Source organism: Xylocopa sonorina, chromosome 9, assembly GCF_050948175.1.
Source record: "Xylocopa sonorina isolate GNS202 chromosome 9, iyXylSono1_principal, whole genome shotgun sequence".
Lineage (NCBI taxonomy): Eukaryota > Metazoa > Arthropoda > Insecta > Hymenoptera > Apidae > Xylocopa > Xylocopa sonorina.
Window position 1 is genome coordinate 2,355,742 of NC_135201.1, and position 24,334 is coordinate 2,380,075.

Sequence of the window (24,334 nt, forward strand, 5' to 3'; positions counted from 1 at the left end):
TATTTCAGTTATTTTTTACGACTTTTATGCGATGTCCTTTCGTTTTATTCTATTGTTATTCAGGCGCAGACACAGAAACTTATATTTTTTAATTAAAATGATTCTAAATGAAGAAAGTTTCAACAATAAAAACAAAAAAAGTGATTATATTTTATTCTACTCGATAATCGTCGTCATGGATGTATTAATAATACTTTTGATTATTCGAACGATATCGTTAATATTCGATAAACAAAATATAGTCAGTTTTAACGATCGTATTAATTTAAAAATGCAATTTTTAATATTAGTTTTCTTTTATAAAAGACTATAAATGTACGCATACGTAAGGATATCAAGACTGATTCAACTCCACTCTTGTTACTTCTTAACATTTGCTTTCCGTTTTAAAGAATGGTATTTACTAAAACTTAAAAGCTTTTTCTTGTATTCTTATAAAATGTTTGAACCAACCACTCTATAATATACGAAAATTCTTATAATAAATTCTCTCTCCTCTTCGAATATCCCTTAACAAAACCCAGTTGCATACACTATTTCATAAAATAAAAGAAAGTACAAAAAGATAAAAAACTTGAATTAGTTCAGCTAAAAAAATATCCTTCGAAGAAAGAAAAGGAAGTTGAAAAACGTCGAGTAAAAACGATCCATCGTGAACCGCGCGTAAGGCACCAATCAGAATGATCTACGGTTATTCGGATTAAAATTCTCGTCGAGGATGAAATTTCAATAATCCATCCACGTATTTATTCTACCAATCCTTTGAGCGCCAATAACAATATTGATTCCTATCGTACGCGCTGACAGATAAAAGATATTTTACGTATCCAGTTTCAACGAAATACTTTAATATTCCAGTGGCCGTCAATAAACACCAAGAATACGTTTCGACGTGCGAAATTATTCACGTTGGTCGGTTCGCGTCGCAAGACTGCCGGCGATTCCATAATTTTCCATCGGGTTTCGTCGTGACGTACGCGAGGATACGCGCATTCGTCGAACGGAACCGTGCATACGTTCGAACGAAGAAAAGAAAGAAAAAAAGGAACTCGCGGTGACAAGAAGGATATCGAAGATGCACTTACCGAACTTGAGCGGCGGCAAGTTACTGCACGAGTGCATTCCGTTGTCGTCGGGACGCGAGCAAATGTAGTCCTGACCTTGATATTCGAAGTACTTCTGGAGGTCACTGGAAAAGCAACGGGCCACGATTAAAATTGCCTTGCGGGAAATCCGCATCCTCTCACGGCTTCTTTCTTATAATTAAGAGGTTGCACGTTTATATAGATACATATACATATATGCGTATTACAATTTTATATTATACATATATATCTATATGTATATCTATATATATATTATTGCCTTATGCATGGATGCATTTGTTGCATGCTTCGTTTATGCGCGTACACCGTGTATATGCAGCGTGTCTCACATGATATATTATATATATATAAAGGCTATGTATAATATGTATACAGTACGTGTATAATATACATATACAGCGTGTTTTACAGTATCGCAGGTCAACTAAGTATTTAACGATAGGAGATGTTGATAGGAACGTTTTCTGATCCATAATCGTATACATATCTGAATTCGTATAATTTTTAATTAAGGAACGAAAAATTAATGGTGTATCCCATAATTTCGTATAGTTCTAGATATTATACTTTCCTTAGTGGAAGAGACTACGTATTGCTTTTTTAAAACCATAGAACCGTACAGTATAATATTAGTTAATCGAAAATCAGTGAAACTTTTCATTATATTAATTGTACACGGTCAATTCGTATCGTTAAAATCGAAACCATGTTAAGTGATACTTTCTAACAAGAGTTGTGCCATACGAAGGTTGCCCAAACTTATTATTTTCACTGTGTTATAAAAGTTATATTAATATCCAATAAACATCCGAGTATACATACGGGTGCCCAATTTATTTAAACAAATCACATGAAACGCGAGACCCTGGATATTCGGATCGATCGTTTAACTTTCGTCGCCACGAGATTCGCTACATAATAAAGGAACGCAACGAAGGTGTTCAAGGACGTAATAAATTAGGTTCTCCCCGAGAATGGTTCATTCTTCATAGGATCGCGTGAGCGTGTGTCTGAGAATACACATCGTAAACTCTCTTTCATTCGTTCTATGAAAAGTAACCGAGTTCCAAACTTTTTTTTATAACAGATCTAATAATTTTCGATGTATCTACATAAATGTTATGATTCACTGATTTTAAATTTACTATGGAGACAATACTTTGCAGGCATACACGTGATACAACAATTTTGAGCTTACGATTTGTTATTTTTCATAGAAAAGAAGACGAAATGTTCATTTTCAATCAGGTATCTAAAGTATTTCCGCTATTCAAGAAAATAAGAAAAAATTACTTATTTAGTTATCGAAATTTTTTCAATTCGATGGAATAATTTTTTCTTAAATGGTCGATTTAAAATCACTACCTAATGCTAATAAATACTGCACTATATCTTGCAAAAAAATCTTTCTTTTGGATAGTCACGATTGCATAATTACGTTCCTTCTTATATGACGTTATCACTGTTAAAACTAAAGTTTAACGACGAAACATTTTCAAAGACGTCGTTCGTAAATCACAGTAGAAATGATACGCGAGTTTGAAATTTGGAGGAGCGAAACGTGGTTCCTCTTAGTAGAAGACACTGGCCTTGGTTTCTCATTTGGCTAGCTCTCTTAATGGCCGTGATATTATCACTTTACAAAAACCTGTTTCGTGTCTGCGGTTTCTATCCACGATGGTCTGCTTTGTATCCACGACATCTTCGCGTAAACGTTGCAACACACCTCGATAATATATTGCACTTAGGAGCATCGCGGAGTATAAATCCGCGGTTACATTAGACCTTCGTAATTGAGAGAAAACAATTTACCACCCCTTGAAATCGCACGTCGCAGAAAATCGTGAACGCAAAAGAAGAAACCTGGTCAAACGAGATATGGTTAGTTGCCAAAAAATGAAACTTTGCCAAAGTTTCGCCATTTCGAATTTCGGATAAGTCGAAGTGATGGAAACGCGGACCTCCTTTCTTATTTCAGAAAATTATATCAAAAATGTAAAATTTTCGTACAGAAAGAATGAAACTAATACTATCATTTGTGTGCCAGACAATCAGTTATCTTAAAGTTACGCTATTTTTACAAAATAACGTCGAAAATTGAACTCTAGGAATAATAATATGTAGGACGAAAGATGAAAAGATACAAACGTAACTGACCCTTTTTAAAAATTTTATATTTTAATATTAAAACAGGGTTCTTTAATTTGTACTGTTTGAATTACACTGGATGACACTATCTGACGGTGTAAAAGGAATCGTAATTCTCTTATCCCATCCAGTCCCTAATATGTTATTGCATTTATTATGGATAGAAGCATCTGTATAACTCACATTCCCACCCTCTCCCCCTATATCATTTCTATTACGATTTATGAACGACGTCCTCGATCTTCTTGATCGAATCTCGTACAAATTTATTACCAGATTGCGAATGTCCATGCAAATGTATATTTTTATCGAAAAGTAATAAGAATGTTAAACCCAGATAAAAGTTTGCGTATTTTTCAGAGAGCTCCACGGAGGTGGCATTCATTTTACATATTTTGCATATTTCAATTTTTTTTTAGCACGCGTAACGATAAAATAAAAAAATAATATTATCTAAGTTACCTTATAATGAATAAATAATATTATTTACCAAAGTTTCCAGCGTTAGACCTTTATTAAAAATCTGTAGCTGTTATTAAGCAAAGTATGTAACAGATTGCTAACAATGAACAGCATTTAAACGATTTCCTAAAAGTTTGTAAAAATATTCACTAATTTATTTAACATAATTAATTTATAAGATATAAGTGTAACTTAACGATAAATCCTAAATTAATAAAGCAAATGGAATATACTTTGTTGCCTCCTGTTTTGCGGACATATTTTGTTACATGATATCTTTACTTGTATGACCAGTCAGTTAATGATGCATCAGCTCTGAATATAATTGATTATTAATTAATTCCTCCTGAAAATCATGCAAAATTCACGCAAAAAATTTATGTCACATACCGAATAGAAGTCGTGTGCCGAGCAAAATTTGTCATATCGAAACAGGGCGTATTCCAAAGCAAACGTATGTATACTGTATATTATACGAAAATGATGTCTTAATTTTTAAGACTGCCTTAGTACAAAATAAAGTGTAAAAGTAACGCGTAAATTTAAGAAGCGAAAAACGTTCCTCTCATCATCTCCTGCAACCCCTTGCTCGATCGACCTGCGATCGACCGGAAACAGCGTGTATACGACAGAGTAGATACCCTTATACGTAAATTAGGCCCGTGTACCACGCAGATGTGCAATAATCGGCGACTAGAGGGAGCAGTAACGAAAAAGACTAGAGGAACAAGGACGAAAGCGAGTGTCGAGTTTGCGTGCACGCAAGTCGGCGTTATCGTCGGGGGTAAAAAAGAAGAACGACAAGAAAAAGAAAAGAAAAGTAAAGAAAAGGAGAAAAAGGTGAAGAGACGGAAACCGATAACGCGTCCGTGTCTGAACGCCGTTCCCAATATCACCTGGCGGATGGCAAAAAAGTAAACGGTCTCTTCTTATACTTGGAGGGGTTGCTCTTATCGGGCCGCCATTCATTTTCATCGTGTGAAGTAAGTGCGACCACTAAAACAATGCCGAGCGCCACAACAAAAACCGCTTAATAGAGGCATGCCCCGATATTTGTTCATACACAGCTTCTTGCTTCGTCTAAGGTGTTTTGTGTGTGTGTGTGTGTGTGTGTGTGCAGCTAGTCTCGACCAGTGTCTATCGACTAACATTCTCTGTGTGTCGCAGCATCCCCTACTTTTTCGTTCGCCGCTAGACAGACCTTCGCATCCTTGGAGCCTTGTTCTTAACCGAGCCAATCTCCGGAACTTAGGGTTAATTCACGATACGAGACGAATCGTTCTCACGAAGTTCGAGCGAACAAAGGTGGGCTCGAACAATACCGAGTTCGGATCTTCGACTTGCGTTAAATAATTATTTATTCGCCCTTTGGAGAGCCTTGATCCAGTTTCGTGATGTAGGCGGCTTTTACTCGCCGCCATTTGTAGGTTACTTATTTAAGTTCCATAGAAGGGAATTTATGGAGTGGTTCTCTTTCGAAGGACATCGAGATTTTTATTCGCTCGATGCTTCTCGAGAAATTTACCATTTGAGTTGTGTCTGTACGTTGTTACGGTTTTTTTTTTAAATTTCATTATTTAAAATTTTATTTCATTCAAATTTTTTAATGCGTCTGACAACGCTCGCGCAATCATTTTTAATTGTATAATGTAGAGTAGAATAAAACTTGACTTTCTTTCATATTTAATAAGTAAATTACAACATTTAAGAAACAATAAATTGCGCGAGAACCGTACGAAGGATATTTAAAAACGCATGCACGTGATTCATAATGCGCGTGTACTATCGACCATTGCTATAATAAAACCGTAATAGAAAATCTCCGTAAATCAATTGGCACGATTTCCGATGCGACTTATGCAAAAGTAATCGACATCGACGTATCGAAACGGAGCCGTCCGCGATAAATTCAAATTGCGTCAATCAATTATATTAGATCGCGCGAGGTCTATTGGCAGTGCGCGGATCAAAAATACGGCGCGCATTATTCATGAGGCGAATGGATGCGCAAAAATATTTCAATACCGAGAGCGAGAGATGGTTAACGGGGCGCACCCGGTACAGGAAAGTCATCTGAATATATCGCGCGCTTAAATAAATCATGGGGACCGGCATGCGGAATCACGCGATAGGTACAATAAACTGGGGATCGTCGAATTTATTCGGTGCCCGCCTAAAGCGGAATTATTAACAACGTTATATTCGTATACAGCGTGAAATATCGTGCACACCGGTTGTTTCCACGGAATGCGACGCTTCCGTTCGTTGCGTTTTGGCGTCGATAGTTTTCAACCACCGAAATACTTCAAAGAATACGTTTAAGTAATTATCTTGAATTTTCTAAGAATAATTTCGAATCCTTGACGAATTTCTTTTTTAGTGATTATTTCGAATTTGTAGGGAATTTTCTTTCTAACAATTATTTCAAATTTTTGGGAAATTTTCTTCCTAACAATTATCGTTCAATTTTTATTCGTGTATATTTATTTATATTTAAAATATATTATAAATTTGTTTATTTGCTGATATAGTCTAATAGTTGAAATAATACTGTTCATGAATTAATTATATTCAAACTTTCTTCTTCTACTATACGACAAATATAATTATAATAAACGGAAGATTGCAAACAAATTTTTTTAAATTAGCAAATAGCATAATTTAAATTAAATGCGTCTTTAAAAAACGTGTTCAAATATCTACTCATTTCATCATTTTTGAACGAATTTAAGAGATTCGCAGACTTATTTGGTTCGTGAACCAAAAAGAGTTCTAAATTCCGAGAGAAAATGATTGCATCACCGAAATATTATTGAGACGTTGCCAGATTTCAAAGAGGTATCATAATTTGTTGAAATTCGGCAAAAAACGGAATTGAAGCTTGACCTTTCCTCATTTTGAACATTTTGGTCTACATTTCGCGTAAATCAATTTCTGGGGACTGAAATTCACCCTTAAAAGGAGGTCGCCGAAATGTAGAAATTCCTCGACGCCCAAGAAGTGTCGACCAACAATTTCTTGTAATTTTAATGTACACGTTGCACTAGGAATGCATGTCGTATAACGAAGTTGCGGTCACTTTTGGAAACTTACACTTTTACAATTTCGTGCCGCTTATTTAACATTTTTCTCGTGTAACACGAAAATAGTATTATGCTATTTTTCGTTGAATATCAATCTTTAATATCTGACAGAACGATAACAATTAAAATGGCTGAGTAACAGCCCAATTGAAAGCTATTGGAAAATAATTGGAAACGCTGTTACAAAATGGAAACGCAAGATTGAAAAACAGAATCGGAAAAGGCTATTATAAAATTTAATATTCTTAATATCTCAAAAAGCAGGGAGATGAAAATCTCTGGTGAAGGTATATAATATTATACGAGTATTTATGCACGTTATTGTATAATTCTGGTTTTAATTTTATTCCTCTTTTACTCTTGCAAAAGAATACTATCGTACTGATTTGTTTTATTCTAAAATTTTATATAAATTTCAATCCAATTTTTCTCCTATCTAACCTGACAGGACGATTCCGGATTTTGAGATCCCTTTTTTTATAATTCAATTACCATCTTATCTGCGGAAATATCCCCCCTAAAAGTTATGAACAATGTCAGCGTGATGACATGTGCACCCACCGGAACTACCCCTATTGAGCGTGCCCAAAGCCCTAAGCGTAAGACACGGCACAGCTACATTACGTGTTCGCTCTAGACTCGTTGGTGCTGAACGTGTGTAACGAAAAAAGAAATAAGCTATTCGAATGCCTAACGAGGCTGTCGTTGCATCGAATGCGTAACCGTGCAAGTGCTCTCCACTATTTTACGCGGTCGTTCCGTGCTTATCGGTCGTGAGTTGCTACGATGTGACGCAGATTTGAGAACAGTGCCGAGTGCTCTCGATTCGCAAGGAATTTATAAGACTGAGAGATCGATCAAATGGAAATTTATGATTTTTAAATTAAGTAAACGTGTCAGCTGCGATGGGTGGACATTTTTACGTTCAATAGCTAAAAGCTTCATATATTTATAAATTATTTTTTAATTGTACTAGAAACAAAAATTTTTTTAATGTAATTATATATATAAATATTGGAGAACCAGTAATTTATTTTATTATGAATGTTGCTTAAATTTATTTACATATGAACTGCGCAAAACGAGAATAGATTGTTTAAAAATGGCTTTTCCTCTGCTAGCTAGGAGAGGAAATTTAACAATTGTAAAAATATACTTTTTACTATAAATTTATAGTTTCTACGTTCTTACATTCCTATTTCATCCCTGATTTTAAGCAACGCCATTTTGTGTAATAAAAAATAACCCTTCCTTTAGCTGACACAATAAGAATTAAAAGATATAATTTCATTCCTTATTGTTAAGAACACCTTCAAAAGTTACTATCAAATCGGTATCTGTAAAATGTTCTGAATATCTAAAACAGGACATCTTTAAAACTTTCATAAGGTGTTGAATATTCATTCTAGAAAAAATTTGAGAACTAAAACGATGTAAAATAAAAAATTCGGTAACAACATGTCCCTTTTACTGGTAGCTGATAATGAAAATTTTTAATAACGTCAAATGCAAAACACACGTTTCTACTAAAACATTCGTACTTCAATTCGTAAAGCGTATTGATTCGATTTTGGAATACTCTACATAAATATATAAACGCGAAACGCATTAGCGTTTCGAAAAATCCGAGCACCACGGTTCGCAAATGGAAGAGCTACAAACAGTGTCGACAAACAAAATCGTATCAAATTTACCTCCCACCACAACATTACAACGTGACTCGATCATACAGAATTACGCGCTTCAACTCAACATTGATATTAGCAGAGATTCTCGGTACGAATCCCGTGTCTGAAAGCACTAAAATAGAAAATCGGACGGAAATCTCGCCATTTGTAGTGGCATTTTATCCCCCGAAAGAATCTAAACAGACAAAACGCACTGTTTACCAGGATTAAAAGCATTCATTGTCGGCTAAATGCGCGCGTAGGAACGCTCGCAATGCCTCCTCGAGCGTGACGCGCGGCTACGCATCAAATGGAACCGCAACCCTAAGCGAGGTGGCTCGTAGATGGGGATACGTAGTAGGTGCGCTTGGTTGCTCGGTCGAAGCTACGCGGAAGCACGGGTTTTCACCGCGACGAGAGCTTGAGAGCACGTGTACGTCGATAAAGGAATGAAAATAGCCGCCGCGTAAACCGCGTGAGTAATTAGCTCTGGGATGGATTTGGAACTCCGGGAAGAGCCGGTTCCTCGAGGCTGAGGCGGTGGCCTCGACGGCGGGAAAATTCGCCGCCGAAATTATAATCGAGCCAGCCGTTTTCGCGGCGGTGTACGTCGCGCGCGGAAGTTACGAGGAGGACTGGATCCTTTCAAATGCGTTTCACCCCGGCGTCCGCCCGTTTGCTATTGTTCCGCGGTTGAATGACCACCGCCGCAGAGGGCGACGAGCACGCGAGCTCTTAGGAAAATAAACCACTACTTGGCGCAACGAAGGGAGGAAAGCTGGCGTACGACAAGCTCGAAGACGCGTCAGAAAGTCGAACGGAGACGTCGTCGAGCGTGCTAATTAAACTCGATGGGGTGGCGAACAGATTTTAGGGAAAGACAGAGAAGAATAAGAAAAAATAGTATATAAAGGGGGGGTGGAAGTGGAAGAGACGCAGAGACGCGCGAAGTGGATGACCAGCGAGACCAGAGAGTAAAGAGGGGCAGGGAACATCGATTCTTCGTGCACTGATAGAGGGTGAAGTCAGAAGAAAGTTGAAAGATCGTTGAGGCACGAGAGAGAGTACATTCGAGCTCGACACTGTGCGATGTCTATACGTAGGTACACACACAATATGTTTCTAGGAAAAGTTCTGATCGTTCGCATTCGTGTCGTACGTTCCAAGCTGCGTACGTTCCAAACGACATACAGTATGCCCGATCGCCGGTGACTGCAGCGACCGCAGCGTCGGCTTGTGGCATTAGTATACAAAACGACGGTACACGACAGATTAGAGATGCAGAGACGGGTAAAATACCGTTTCGAAATAATGAGTACTATGTACGGGGTGTTCCGCGTAAAACACACCATCTGTTTACGTTTATTCATTTCATTCAATTGTTTCAAACACCTTCTCTACTATTTCTACTATTTTACTTTTCTAAATCACGCGATTTTTCGCGTGCATAGACATCATTCTTTCGCAGCTGGCCTGTTTCGCGTGAAACGCCCTCTATATACAATGTCGATTAATTATCACTGGTTATCAATTGTTAATCGCGCGTTCAATGACCAATTGAAACGTAGAATCCGTTCTGATTAGTCCCGTCGAACCGAAACGCTCGTCCGAGCCCGTTTCATTCCCGTTTACTCGGCATCGAAGTTCGAAATAGTATTTTATTCACCTCTAAACAAGGTGGCATGCTCTATACTTGGTACACACTATAAATACATCTGTACACTCGTACCGTGATCAAGAACAAACAGAGAGATAAATATAATATATATATATGTATGTACATATGCACGTGACGTATGCATGTATATACATGTATGCACACATGGATGCACGCCTATGCATATTATGTGATTTATATAAATTTAGATATTTAGATAGGTATGTATATATGCATAGCACATTGTTCTCTACTAGAGCTTACTAAATGCGTGATCGAACCGAGTACTCGTCCGAGAGTAACCTGCAACAGCGAAACAATAGCCTGTCACTGCCCCCTAAGGTCATGTACTTACATTCTAATGTCTACGCTTTCTTTTTTCTTTTTATTCGTGAAACACAGAGACAAAAAGATGACAGAACAGTCGATCGAGATTGCCTCGTCTTCCGTTGCTTCGCGACGATGCTGTTGCTTCTATCGAGAAACAGAAGCAAAGGAATTTCGTTCGTCGACCGCGTTGAGAAGTTCTTTTACAGCTTGGCCAAGTTTACTTTGGAGGACGATTCGCGTGCCACGAACAACAGTTTTTTCTTTTCTTTTTTTTTTTAACATCTACTGTAACAACGTCTCCGTGACCGTAAAGTGTTTTATGAACGCAAAATATTTGATGCAGGGTGATAAAAGAAGGCTGTGCTAAACTCTAGTAACGTACGAACAAATTGTTCGTTGAAATGACTTTGGAATATGTTTTTCTACGTAACGCTAAGCGTGTGGTACAAGATGGAAAGTAGAATGTCGCTTTTGAGAAGCGAAGATGTCCACTGAGAATATTTCGTGTGCACAGAAAAATTGAATTAAGCGGGTGGAAAGTAGTTTCTGACTCTCTGCACGAAGTGCAATACTATTTTTGTACAAGTAAACATTCAACAGTACGCGAATCGTGATTTGAAACCCGCTACAAATTTCTGCTACGTTTCAATCGTGGACCGACTGTATTTAACTTTGTACTTCTTCATCGAACAAGAATTAATTAGCATAATATTTACACTTTTATACTTGATAGAAAAAAAAATATATTAAATGCTCATCGATTGGTGTTTTTCGTTTCATTTTACGTACAGTGTACGTGCAAAGAGAAAACAGAAACGAAAGCTTTCGAACAATTACTTACAGTTCTGTATCTGAGAGGTAGATTAAACCAAGTCCATTTCCGTTAATTTTCAGTAAACGATAGTACGACAATGACAATTACATTCCCCTTACAAAGATCGGCTTATTTCATGATTTAAAAAGTTAAAGTTTACTAAAGTACATCAACAAATAACACTGAATTTATTTGCTCCAAAATATTCCCTTTATCGTGATAAAGTGACTCGAGTCAGTTAGTTTATGACAATGCAAAGATCAGATTTCTATCTACGAAATTCGATGATGAACATCAGCTTACAAAATAAAGAAAGAGGAGTGATAAAACTAAATTTAAAACGGATGGGCATAGTTTAGTCTAACTCTCGCATAGCTCAAAACAGTTCGTTAGAAGAAATGATAGAAATAATTTATTACATTATTATTTCACTATACAATATATATTTATTATTATTATTTATTAAAATTAATTCCGTCGTATAATTATCCGAAACGAATATTAATCCGACAAAATTTCCAGAACATTGTACTCCAGTTCGAATTAAATGGCGGGTACTTGCGCGTACCTCGGTTGAGCGCACGTAACCTCGCCCTTTTCCAACACCCTGTGCAGAATAGCAAGATTCTGCCGCGCAAAATACGTCTAAAAACTGTTGAAACGCGAGGATGGAACGCGCGGAAGCGTTTCTGAAACATTTAACCGTAACCTCGGCGAACGCGAGACATCTGAGCGTGTGTTGCGGCTCGCTTTAATAGTCGCGTTCATTTAACAAACTCCCCCAGTTCCTCGTTCAACCGCCGTATATTTTACGAATAAATAAATCCGATTTTACGGCTTGGGAACACGCAACAAAATACAATACGGGTCGAGACTTCCGGTGCGGCTGTTTCGATTTAAAAATATTCGCGTACAGCGGCCGACCTATGCGGATCCGCGAGAGGTGTCCGTGGTTAGGCACGAAGTGAAGCGAGACGGAACAAAGACGCGGAGAAGGGTGGCGAAAGTAGTCTGCGGAGCGAAGACTGCCAGAGGGAAGAAAATTGCACGAGGGAAAAAAACTCCAATTTACTCAAAGCGATACAACCTGCGACGACAACTCGTAGCTACTTCGCCGTGCGTTTCAACGTACTGCGTGAACGAATCGTATATGTACCGGAAACGTTTCTTAAGGGGCCACCGTCGCGTACATATACGTTTACTATTTCTTCTACTATCCTTCGAACTGTTTCCTCCTTAATTACTAACAGGGTGTGAAAAAAGTACCTCCTCGAACTATCAAACGAAGACGCTGTGGGATGAAGAAGTAAAGTTAAAAACGAGAACACGGTACATGTCTCGGAGCTAACAAAAAACTATAATAGTTGGCAGCATTGTTAACCGGAAATACAAAAAACAATAATAGTTGGCAGCATTGTTAACCGGAAATATCAAGCTATCTGCGTGTAAAATAAGTTCGGCCCATAGAAGATTAAGACAAAAATTCAAAACACAAAACCATGTCCATCTAGAATAAAATCGCGGGGTCTACTCGTTTAAAATTAGTAACGATATTTTCGTGGTATGATTAGGCTCAATTGCGTTGGTCAATATTTAACCGTAAATGTAACTGAGGATACAGGAATAAAATGAAAATGGCCCTTAGTACTGGAAGATTCTTCGCGCGGTTGTTTGGAAAGTACCACGTGAAAATAACCAGCGAATGGATAGCGGTATATACGTATATGTATATAAAGCCGAAAATAAATTTACGGGAAGAGAGGTAGATGTAACGTATCTGATAACGGACGCGATCGTTCCTGGGAGTGTAACGCGGAAGCGCTGGGATTCCTCTCTAGAACCTCATGATTTTCTCTAAACTGGGGCATACCGGTGACGAAAAGCCCGTGACTATACGCGGACACGCTCTTTAATCCGGAATAAAACGAGGTCGATGGGAAATATATGTATGTACAAGTGCACGTTCAACGATTGCCTTATTCTCGGCCGGGGAATTGGAATTTGAAAAGTCGCCGGTGCCGACAAACGGGAGGAAGAGAGATTAGCGTCGAGACGAAGGTTATTTACGAGAGAAATAGTAGACGGAACAACCGAACAGCGTGTGTGTACAGTTCGACGAGCTGAAAACATTAAAGGTTACATTTAAAAACCAGATCCCGGTGAAAGGCAAGCGAGAGAGGTGAGTGAGAGAGAGAAAGAGAGGGAGAGAGAGAGAGAGCCGCGTGAGAAGAGGAAAAAAAAAAAAGAAAGACTCGACAAAGCACGAAAAGGGCGATTCGTGGCGAGCAATTTGGTATGCACGTGTGTGCGCGTTCGATGGCTGAGTTAATACTTATCCAGTCGCGTGTCCGTGTATTGCACCATCTTCTGGAAATAGAGTACGGCCCACGTTTATCTCAACGCAATGCAGCCTGGTGTATGCGTGTTAACGTTGACTCGATGATTGCATAGCGAACAAGAAGTGGATCAAAAAGAGAGACCAGAGAAGAGTAAAAGACAAAGACGAGAGACAAAGAAAGAAAGAAAGAAAGAAAGCAAGAGAGAAAGAGAGAGAGAGAGAGAGAGAGAGAGAGAGAGAGACGAAAATGCGGAATAGATGCAAGTTAAGCGTAGTAATAATAGTAATAATAAACGAACCAGACGAACTTATCGTCTCAGAGACGTATAACGTAGTAAAATAATAAATTGATAGCTATCGTGGACGTATCGTTGGCTTGACTTACCCGGGATACTTGATGTTCGGTAGAGCCTTCAAGAAGCACCGTTGACGCAGGATGCCCTCCCATAATTGCACGCCGACGATACCGAATATAAAGAAGACGAAGAAACACAACAGCAACACGTTGCCCAGCATAGGAAGAGTGTCGAGTAAAAGCATCACCAGTATCCGCATACCTGTTAAAAGAAAGATAGAGACAGAGAGAGAGAGAGAAAAACAGGGGGTAGGAAGAAAAAAAAGAACGCGAAATACCGCAACGCTTAAGTCTCGTTAAAAAATCTTTGTTTGCGCAGGTTGCCGCTCGATGGCGTCACCAGAGTTTCAACAGGAATCAGATAAATAAAGGATTTTTCTATTTACGTCGCTAGGGGAGGAATAATGTCATCCGGATACCGAGCCAAAGAGAGAGAGAGAGAGAGAGAGAGAGAGAGAAGTGTTACCCGTAGCGTAAAAATACAAAACTCGGCGTGGAAAGCGAAGGATGTTATAGACAACGGAAACGTTTAAACACGGTGTATCGGCTTCTATATCGACCCAGCCGTTATTTGTTCATCTGGATCGCTCGGGAATAAATCGTTCTCAAGTTCATTTATGATACACGCGCGCGTTTATACTCCGCGCTGGTATAATTCTCGCGAACTGTAGCGGAAAAGTATAAATTCGTCCATTCGATCGACGAGGGAGGATGCGGAATCTTCTTTTAAGCGTCTTTATTTAAAGCTGCAGCCGCGGCGGCGGAAAACTTTCGTACGGTTGAGTCATCGACGTTCGACTTTCATGATCAATCTTTTTCACCGAACATTGTATAGCAAAAAATAATCAGTTTATCAATTTGTTCGATACTTGCGATCATATTCGACCGTATGAATTGTAACGCGATCGCGATCGTTAAACAAAATTCAGCGTAATCGGTAGTGAAGATGAAAATGATATGAACTTTGGTATTAAAATGTGTCATAGTTGGAAATAAATTTCTCTGGTAAGAAAATTCAGTGCGGAGAAAATTGAATTCGAACGTATCGTACCATTTCTATTCCCTTCGATATCAGATATGGTATTATGTCAGACAGTATAGGAGGAACTACTACGAGTTACTTAAAATTGATGAATTGGGATACATTAGAGATCATTAAAAATAAATAAAATGTCAATAGAAACGAATGCCTTCTCTACACGATACCCATCAATTTTAAAGAAAGGAATGCTTTTCTTTGTTTTCTCCCTCTCTTTCTTCGAAATTGATGGGTACCATGTAAAAAAGACATTCGTTTCAAATGTATCGTGAAAAGAAGAAGAGAAGAAAACTTTGACGAGTCGAGTTAAGTTAAGGACTAATTTGAATTCAACTGCGCTCGTCTCGAACGAAAATCAATCGTTTCGTAAACAAAAAGTTTTGTACAGTAGAAAACATTATTTACTCTTTTCTGACTTATTTTTAAACGAAAAATCCACTCCAATCTTTGTATATACACCTTATAAACTATATACAGATTATGTAGAAAGGATTTTTTTTTATATAGAAGCAAAAGATATGAAATGGCTGTTGGTGTACTCACTTGGAATTCTGTTGATGGCACGTAGTGGTCTCAGGACTCTTATTGTCCTTATCGCCGATAAATTCATATTTTCTACGTTCAAACAATACTCCAGTGCACTGCAATAAAATTGAATAGAGCTTCGTTCACTTTCGTATCAGGCGTTTATTAAATTTTAAAGATCAATTGCATCGAATCTATTAAATTTCTCGATGTTGCTTTGAAATCTCTAATCTGCTATATATTTTACTATAACTTATTTTTAAAATTCACTATAATTTTAATTTACTATAAATTTACTATAAATATACTATATTATTCTAACCTTTTCTCCGCATACATATACAAAACTAAGAACTTATACAATTTAAAAGAATAAAACATACCTGACATTACAAATATGTTTATCCTTGATTCTACAAATTTTTTAATAAATTATATCAGAGCTAAAATTTTGAGTTACACTAAAACACAATATTCAAAGTATTTTTGTCGTGTGCGTTCTACTTATACGTAAAATGTCTTGTTTGAAATGTTTTCATTTTTTAAACTGTTTTGAAATATTTGGCGCTCCACACGTTCCTCAAGTCTTAAACAAAGTTGGTTTGCTCTACGTTTCACTTCTACCTTGCTAAAAATATATTAACTTCATCGTATACAGTCAATTATAAAAGCTGCAGCTATTCCAAAATGTAACTTCATTTAAATCCCCTATACTGAAAGAAATTCTTTTGTCTCTAAAAACAATGTAACTATACAGTACTCATAACGTTGATATAATTTTTATAATATTTGTTCGATCGATTAAAATGGAACCAGCCATCAAAATTACTTATCAACATGAATAAAAGTTTCGAGATGGAATCTATAAAATTTTTATACCGAAGGTACTTGTTTCGAGGCGAATTTTAAAAATAAAATATATTTCATCTCTTTCTGTTAAAACAAATAATTCTTCTCCCTCTGAAATCCTCTAAGTGGATAAAAGAGTGCTCCTGTTAAAGCAGTAAAGTGTGCATTTCAACTTCCATTTATTTTTCGATCCACTCTTGTAAAATGTATTTAAGAAGGGATGGATGATTCCTAAGGTGATTTCAAGCAACCTCTTCCTTTCCAAGCGTACTGATTTGTACTTTATTAGCAAGTAATGGGTTTTTATTAACCCATTTTTTTCATTCAAACATTTAAATACTTTCTTGAGCTGACTGAGAAATCACAAACAAATGCAATATAATCGTTATGATTAGGATTCTAAATGAACAGCAACCTTGTGAAGTGAACATTTTCGCAAAGAAGAAAGTATCCAAAAATTTTCCCCAATGCTTGTCTTAAATACTGTCCATCGACACGACTTCACACAGACATTATACATACTCTTCTATCACTATTACACTACACTATTTAATTAACACCAGATGCGCGAAGAACTTTAAACTTAAATGTATCCTAATGTAATTCCACATTATTATTATTTCAAAATTATCAATTAATATAATAAAAACGGGTTTTATTTTAATTCCGTATAATTGAATGCCTGATGTAATTAAAGAAAATTTTTCGTCGCTTTAATTATCTCACTAAACGCGAAACGAAACTGACGCGACATCGTGTTCTATCAACTCCACGCGACCCCAAAGTACGTCCGTGGTACTCGCGCGATTAACTTTATCCGTCTGACATCGTTCAATCCGCGAAACTTTATTTCAAGGAGAACTTCCCGTGAAACACATTTCCGGCTCCGTGGCCGTAGAACATCGTCAGGATTAAACGAAACTTTCGAGCGACTTTATATCGGCGGCTATACGAGAATAAAAATTACTTTAGAACGAGTGCATTCTATTTATTCCTCGATCGAGCTCGCAGCAAGTTTCGTTTCTTTTCCCTGACCTTCTCTTTCATTCGCACACGTTTCGAAGAAAATTTGGACGCCACTTTACAGAATTTAATCGTACCAAATCTTCCATTGTCTTACACACAAAGCAATTTGAAATTAACGTTACAGATATTTATAACAATTTTCATTACTTCAAATGAAACGATTATTATACTTATTATTGTTCGAAATGAAGCGTTTGATGATCACAATATAAACAGAATTTAATAACGAGTGCGAAAATAGAATAGTAAACGAATCTGCATCTTGCTACGTTTGTACCACACAACAGCTGTTCATAATATAATCCAAAAGCTAATACCACTTTTTCTTAAAACCAACCTGTAAGGGGTTCTCACGACGTAAGAAAATCGGTAAATAGACGTTTCTAATTTCGTCCACGCGAGACATCACCTTCCAGGACACTGTGCAATGTTCATTGGTGGTATGATTTTAGCGTAAAAACGTACGCGCGTCAGTAGATTCGTTGCACAGGTAAAAAAAAAGAAAAAAATGTCCCGCGCGCATGACGAGCCCCGAAACAAGGGACAATTAGCAAACACTCACCCAGCCGCCACTATAAAGAAGTCCAATCTATTCCAGGAATCCGCGAGATACGTCCCCTTGCCGTAAATGCCCATCGCGACCATCTTGATTGTCATCTCGAGGGAGAAGAAGGCGAAAATGATGTCGTCGAACATCTGGAAAATTCGAACGGGACAGGAGCCAATTAGAAAACACACGTAAGTATCGGTCGAACTATCAACAAATGCTTTTTCCTGTTTGCCCCCACCGACGTGTGAAACTGTACGCGAGGAGCGGGACAAACAGTGCGATTAATCGATCCCTCCCCCTCTGGGTCAGGACTTTCCAGTTTCGATATTCTTTTTCTTCTCGAGCCCCCGCAACGAACTTCTTCGGGAAGTTCCCTCCACAGTTCCGTTTCATTCCGCTTCCGAAAGAAATCTCGACTCGAATCTGGGGCAGTCCACCGTTTCTACTCGAGAAGCATCGTTCTCTATAGCGCGCGTTGGTGCTTACGTTAATGTTCGTTACAAGCGATAGTGCCAGTAATTGAATACTACCATGGAAAACGTATATACCGCGGGAAGAATTGGAAGTAAACGAAATTATAGATAACGTAACTTCTCCTTACAAGTTTTTATATAAGTTATTGGATAAGATTGTAGGCACGTTTTTGAAAATTACTGAAACTTACTGAAATAGAACTGTAATGATTTGCGCCAAAGACAAAGTAAGAAACACGGACACCAGATGTAATTTAACATGAGGAAACAAGTTGATAACACGTGAATTTCGTGCGTGTACCTTGTTCGAGTTGCTGATTAAGTCGTATATCGTTGATTAAAATTGTCCAATCGAATCGATCGCGTTTTTAGGTAGAAAGAAAGAAAGGAAAAGAAAAGGTCGAGGCACCGCCGTGCACGCTGCAATTGAAAGCGCAGCAGTCCGGAAATCCGTGATACGTCGAACTCTGATTGCACCGAGTTCGCCTCGTTAAATATAAATTCGTTAACGATAGATAACGCACGAAATTCTCTCTTTCTAGCCTCTTCCTTTTTTCCTTTTAATTCGTAAAACTATATCTACGTTTCGTATAAAATATTCCTGTGAATTAATGGGTAATACATAAATAATTACGTACTTGCAATATTTTACATCGATTCGTTACGCATTGGTCGTCCACACACGGTTGATACATCCCCAGCGTGATGCAGTTCAAAAGAATTACCATCATGCTCACCCTTTCGAACCACGTGATTCTATGTTAAGGAAAATTGTACCACATTCTGATCTACATTAACTACAAATTACATATACCAATAAAAATTACAGTAAGTATTAAAAAAACCAAATAACAAAAAAGTAAAACCTAAAAAAAAGAAAGAAAACAAAATCATATTTTTAACTAAAGGGATATACTTATTTGTTATTTATGATCACTTGTAATAATGTAATAGATAAGATTATTGTCGTCAATTAGTGGCAGCAAATAAGCATATTTTAAGGAACAAAATACCTGGAATTATGCAATTTTACGAAAAGTACAGGTCTTATTAATATTTATATCAACAATTTGACCCCTTTCTTAAGTCTTACTTCTGAAATCGTAGCATTTGCAATAATAAACAACAACTTAATAATCCTTAATATCTCTCGTTCGAATAAATATTATATTCTGTCCTTGAACAATATCCGGACAGAGAAATACCGACTGCTCTGGTAAGAATTAAATTGTTAACCTAAAGAGACAATTATACGTTTCTCCGTGTCAAAATATTATGTAGGTGTCTTTCCAATAATTGGAAACGCCGGTAGCAATTGCAAGGCAAACCTCTTATTAATTATTTCTATAAATAACGTTAGTTAATTGGATCCTCACTTCTATCGCAAAACTAATTGCGTCGATTGATTCTTTAATAAAGACAGCTTTCGTTTACATCATATTTTATCTATTGCAAATAAATTTTTTTCCATTAAATCATTTTTTATCGCTGTTAATTTTTCGTAACGTTTACTTCGTACACATTACCAACCATAAATCACCAGACACTTAATAAAATTAGAATAATTATGAATATGTCAAAATTATCATCAGAAAATGAGTAATCAAAATATTTTATTCGTGGCAGATGTGGTAGTTTCGTTCATTTTTAAACACGCTTTATCCTTTATCCTTCCTTCCATAATTTGATTATTGCTTTATAAGTATTTTAAAAATACTTTGCGGTTTACATTGAAAACATCAAGTTCCAAACGCAGACACAAAATAGTGTTCCATTGATTTTTTCTCCCAAACAGCTTTCGCTATATATATTCTTTTTTAAATCCCTGCATTCTGTTCAATTGTCTCACTAAATCGGCATTTGCATAAAAGCGTCCCCAAGCCATTTTTCAAATTGGCTGGCATGTTTTACAATTGGAACGGTACAGTTGAACATCAATTTCTCGTCTGTTTTACTCTACGCACGAATCCCTTTGCTTTAGAAATAAAATTTCAAATTGCGTTCCGTCACGTTGTAACATATTTTCCCGATATCTTGCGCGTCGATCTCCTCTGCCACCGCGCAGAGTCATCTTTGATGATATTTCACGGTCAAAAGAGCCAAGTCCGCGAACGACGAGACACGACTTCATAGAAGACTCCGTTTGACCGTCGTCGTGTCAATTGGATCCCCTTTGAGTTTTATTGACTTCTGCCGCAATTTCTGTCATTGCCAGCCTCCCGTTGCGTTTACTTAACGTCCTCGCGTTAGCTTTTATTCCCCTCTTATTCTCCGTTGCCGAACTTCGTTCCGTACACCGAGTCGATCGTTAAAATCGATGAATCGTGCAAAACGAACTTTCGAGCTTCCATTTCCGACGCAATTTCTTTAACAGACTGTCCATTATTCGCGTGAATAATAACAATTCGAGCAGATGACTCTCCTCGGGAACCACTGGTTGCGATCTCATGCATCGATCAATTTTAAACAAAGAGGAACGATCGACCTCTCAACAACAAGTCCATTTCTATTCAGTGGAACACACTTCTTGGGCTTGTTGCAAACAGAAATATGTATCGGGTATGGGAATAACTCTTAATCTTTTTTTTAGTCTTTCCATACATGAATTTGGAATGTGTGTACGCGAGCCTACAAGACTTTTATTTGGCATGTAAACGAGAATTATTCATATCGCAAGAAAAAAACAGAATTCACAAGAAGTTTCTTCTTTACTACTATCTTTTGAAATGCTGCAGAAACGCGGCGTTTTGTCGTGGATGCTTACAGCGGGCATGCTTCATCGGAGCCAACTTGCAGATATTGGTTTCAACGCTTGACTAGCCGTGATTTCGATGTCAAGTCGACAAAGAACGCGATAGTGTCCCAAAAAAGTTCCCAAGTGAGGAACTCGAAGAACTGCTTCATATTGATCCGTGTCAGACACGTTACGAATGGTTTTCTATATGAAAAAGACGATTAAAACTTACTCCCATACCCGATTACACAGAGATTTGTATGTTGTTAATTAAACGTTCGGGCATTACTGGGAGCTATGCGAGCAGAAAATTGCGTCGATGATCTGATAACCATTTTGCTCGAAACGAGCAAGCGTTCGGTGACTTATGGACGAGGGGTGTACGTGTTACCCTCGTGGCTTGTGCAAGATCGCATCAACTACACGTACGTGGTTATTACCTGCAAGTACACCACGAGCAATTGAATTTAATTGCACGGTTCTCAATCGCTTTGAAACGAGCGATCAAGTTCTCAAGACTTGTCGATCGTCGTTCGAGTGATCTCAATCCGTTTATGTTTAAATCGAGATAATTAGGAAATGATGTTCCAATGGAATTAAAAATACACGTGTATCTAAAAGAGTTCAATTTACGATTCAATTCGATGAATTTATATGGTCGACTTGAAAATATGATACAATGTTTAAGATGTTCCATTTGGGTAGATGAGACCTGTCCAGGTGTGTCAAAAGTCGCAAAGTGTTATTATTGTCCTCTAATGTTAAATAAATCTAATTTTCTCAATTTATTATTTACAACTTGGAGATGGATTTTGAAAACAAACCAGCACGATTTAAGGTACCGATTGCCAAAACCGTGCTTCTGTATCATTTTTTATTGACGCATGCAAGATATAATAATTGTTTTCAAAATGCAGTTAACGTCGTTCACACGGTTATTTAAATAATATTTTATAAAATTGCTCGGCTAAATTCTCAAACAGAGATACCAGAGCTTCCGTATTATGCATAATCTAATCGTGGTACAATTTTGGCAACTTTCACAGTAACACTTTTTATTAGGCATGCATTTCTGAAAAACTATATTCAAATAACCAAAACACTGGAATGATATTACCCATTTCTTTGTATCCTCCATTGTTGCATAACAATTTTTCTAAACGCTTACAGTATCAGAAACGCAAGTATTCCAAGCGCCTTTAGACTCCAACCATAGTCAAAGGGTTAAATGTGAAAGGGATATTGACAAGAATTATTTATGTAATCACGTTTGGTGCTCTCCCACGAGTTACTATAATTACACAATTATTAAAGCAACGCGTGAGTTCACAGATAAGTGAGTTAATATTAAGCTATTGAAAGGAAGAAGGAACCGATGTTACGGAAGAAAATGTTTACAAAAAGTGTGAAGGATGGATAATTGTTGAACGAGAACGGGTTATTTGGCTCAGACGAGACTTTGATCCAATGAAATTTCTTGCTGCTGGATTCACAAAGGCGAATCTCTTAGACAACGACGTGTAAAGCACACAGTGAAACATGGAGGTACCTCCATTATGTTCTGAGTCGCCTTGCAGCGTTTGCCGTTGATTCGCGCTCGCAAAATTAATTCCACTGCGGATCGATATATTTACGAAGAGACCAAGAGACTTTTAAATGCTCTCGAAAGTATGTCGTTCGCTGAAGAAAATATACTATATACGAGTAAAACTGTACGAAACGCAAGGGCTTTCCTCAAAATCGATACAATCTCGATAGAAAATTTATAGGGATTATTAAGGAGGATGATTGCTCGTTCGCGATTCGCACGACTCATCGCTATTATCGATTGCGGAGAATTACGTAGCAGAATTTTAAATCCAATACAGTCTATTAATGCTGTTTTAAAAATGAAAGGGCTGTAAATAAGAATTCTAACAACGTATTAAAACTAAAGTGTTAAAAATGCAAAGCGAGTACCATAGACAAATGAAAGAAGATTTATAACATTTAAAAATGTCTTCTCTACGATCATAGTAATTGTACGTATCTTTCGTGCCCTGATGATTTTTAATGATTTACACAGAAGCTGTCGTTATTGTATATGTGCATTGGTTCAGTTCCAATAAAAATTTTGATTATTTATTAGAATAAACGAATTAGTAAATTTTTGTTCAAAATTTTTCCTTTTTCTCTATAATTTATTTTGTTTGTCTTTCTACTGTAGCAACATTAGTTTCAACTGTTTATCTAAAACTTTTTATTTATTTAACTACATTTGCTACGAAAGCCTTATTTGTTATGTAAAAGATGAACTTTGTAACGAAGTGAAATAAGAATCTCTAACGACACAATTTGAAGACACTGTGCGAAAGTAGTTTCCGAGCTACCATGTTTCAAAGGGAAAAAGTGTAAAATCGATGATGTAACAACTTTACGAACATTTTTTTGAAAATGCCAAAACGATCATGTCTGGTATAATGTTTAGGTACACCATACTAACACGATACCACGTATTATCGACTGCTCTCCGCGAAACTGTGCAAACGAAGCTTTTTATTGCACACCATAAAAATAAAGCGGAAGGACAAGGAGACCCGGTTTATCGTTTCTCTACGAGCAACATGAAAATTGGCAAACTTCTTCCTGTACACGTAACACTGCACTATAATACAACAATTCCACAGAATAACTCGAAAATTAAAAAGGTCTAATTTATTTAATTCGTGCCATTTTACAATTTTTCAAATAATTTTAGCTAAGCGCAGCTGGCCGAATGTCACTCTAGCGCCTTGTCACTAAAAAATTTACTTAGTAAAAAAGCAACCCTCTGAAGTACAGTTCTGAAGCTGAAAAAGTTCCGCTGAATAAAACACGTCGCAAATATTCATCTCCTAAACGTTAGACGAAACATACTGCGCGTTGTTTATAATTTCCATCTCACAATTTCCATGATAAATGAGGAAGAAAATGTATTTAAATGTATACAAACTCCCTCGATTTTATTTAAATAACAAATAACTGTAAATTCGTTACACTGTCACTGAATAAAAGAAGAGATACTACGAAAGTAAAGAACACCCATTGGACTATTTTTGGAATTTTTTTCTAGTTTTAGTTGAGCTATTTTCGGAGATTTCTGGAATTCCTTGTGGTCTAGTTAGGCTATTATAGGTGATATTTGCAGGTTTCGGAGGTT

General features: G+C 37.1%; 1 protein-coding gene across 1 annotated transcript in view; it reads right to left on the reverse strand.

The window, feature by feature from the left end:
- The window catches only part of Ca-alpha1t (Ca[2+]-channel protein alpha[[1]] subunit T), a 96,273-nt gene that overhangs the window by 49,260 nt on the left and 22,679 nt on the right, over nucleotides 1-24,334 (reverse strand). Inside the window, exons 2-6 of the mRNA XM_076900994.1 lie at nucleotides 19,061-19,172; nucleotides 17,962-18,095; nucleotides 15,543-15,640; nucleotides 13,991-14,162; nucleotides 1,086-1,189 (exon numbers count right to left, since the gene is read on the reverse strand). Of these exons, the coding sequence (XP_076757109.1) occupies nucleotides 1,086-1,189; nucleotides 13,991-14,162; nucleotides 15,543-15,640; nucleotides 17,962-18,095; nucleotides 19,061-19,172 (620 nt within the window). The remainder of the gene's footprint in view (nucleotides 1-1,085; nucleotides 1,190-13,990; nucleotides 14,163-15,542; nucleotides 15,641-17,961; nucleotides 18,096-19,060; nucleotides 19,173-24,334) is intronic.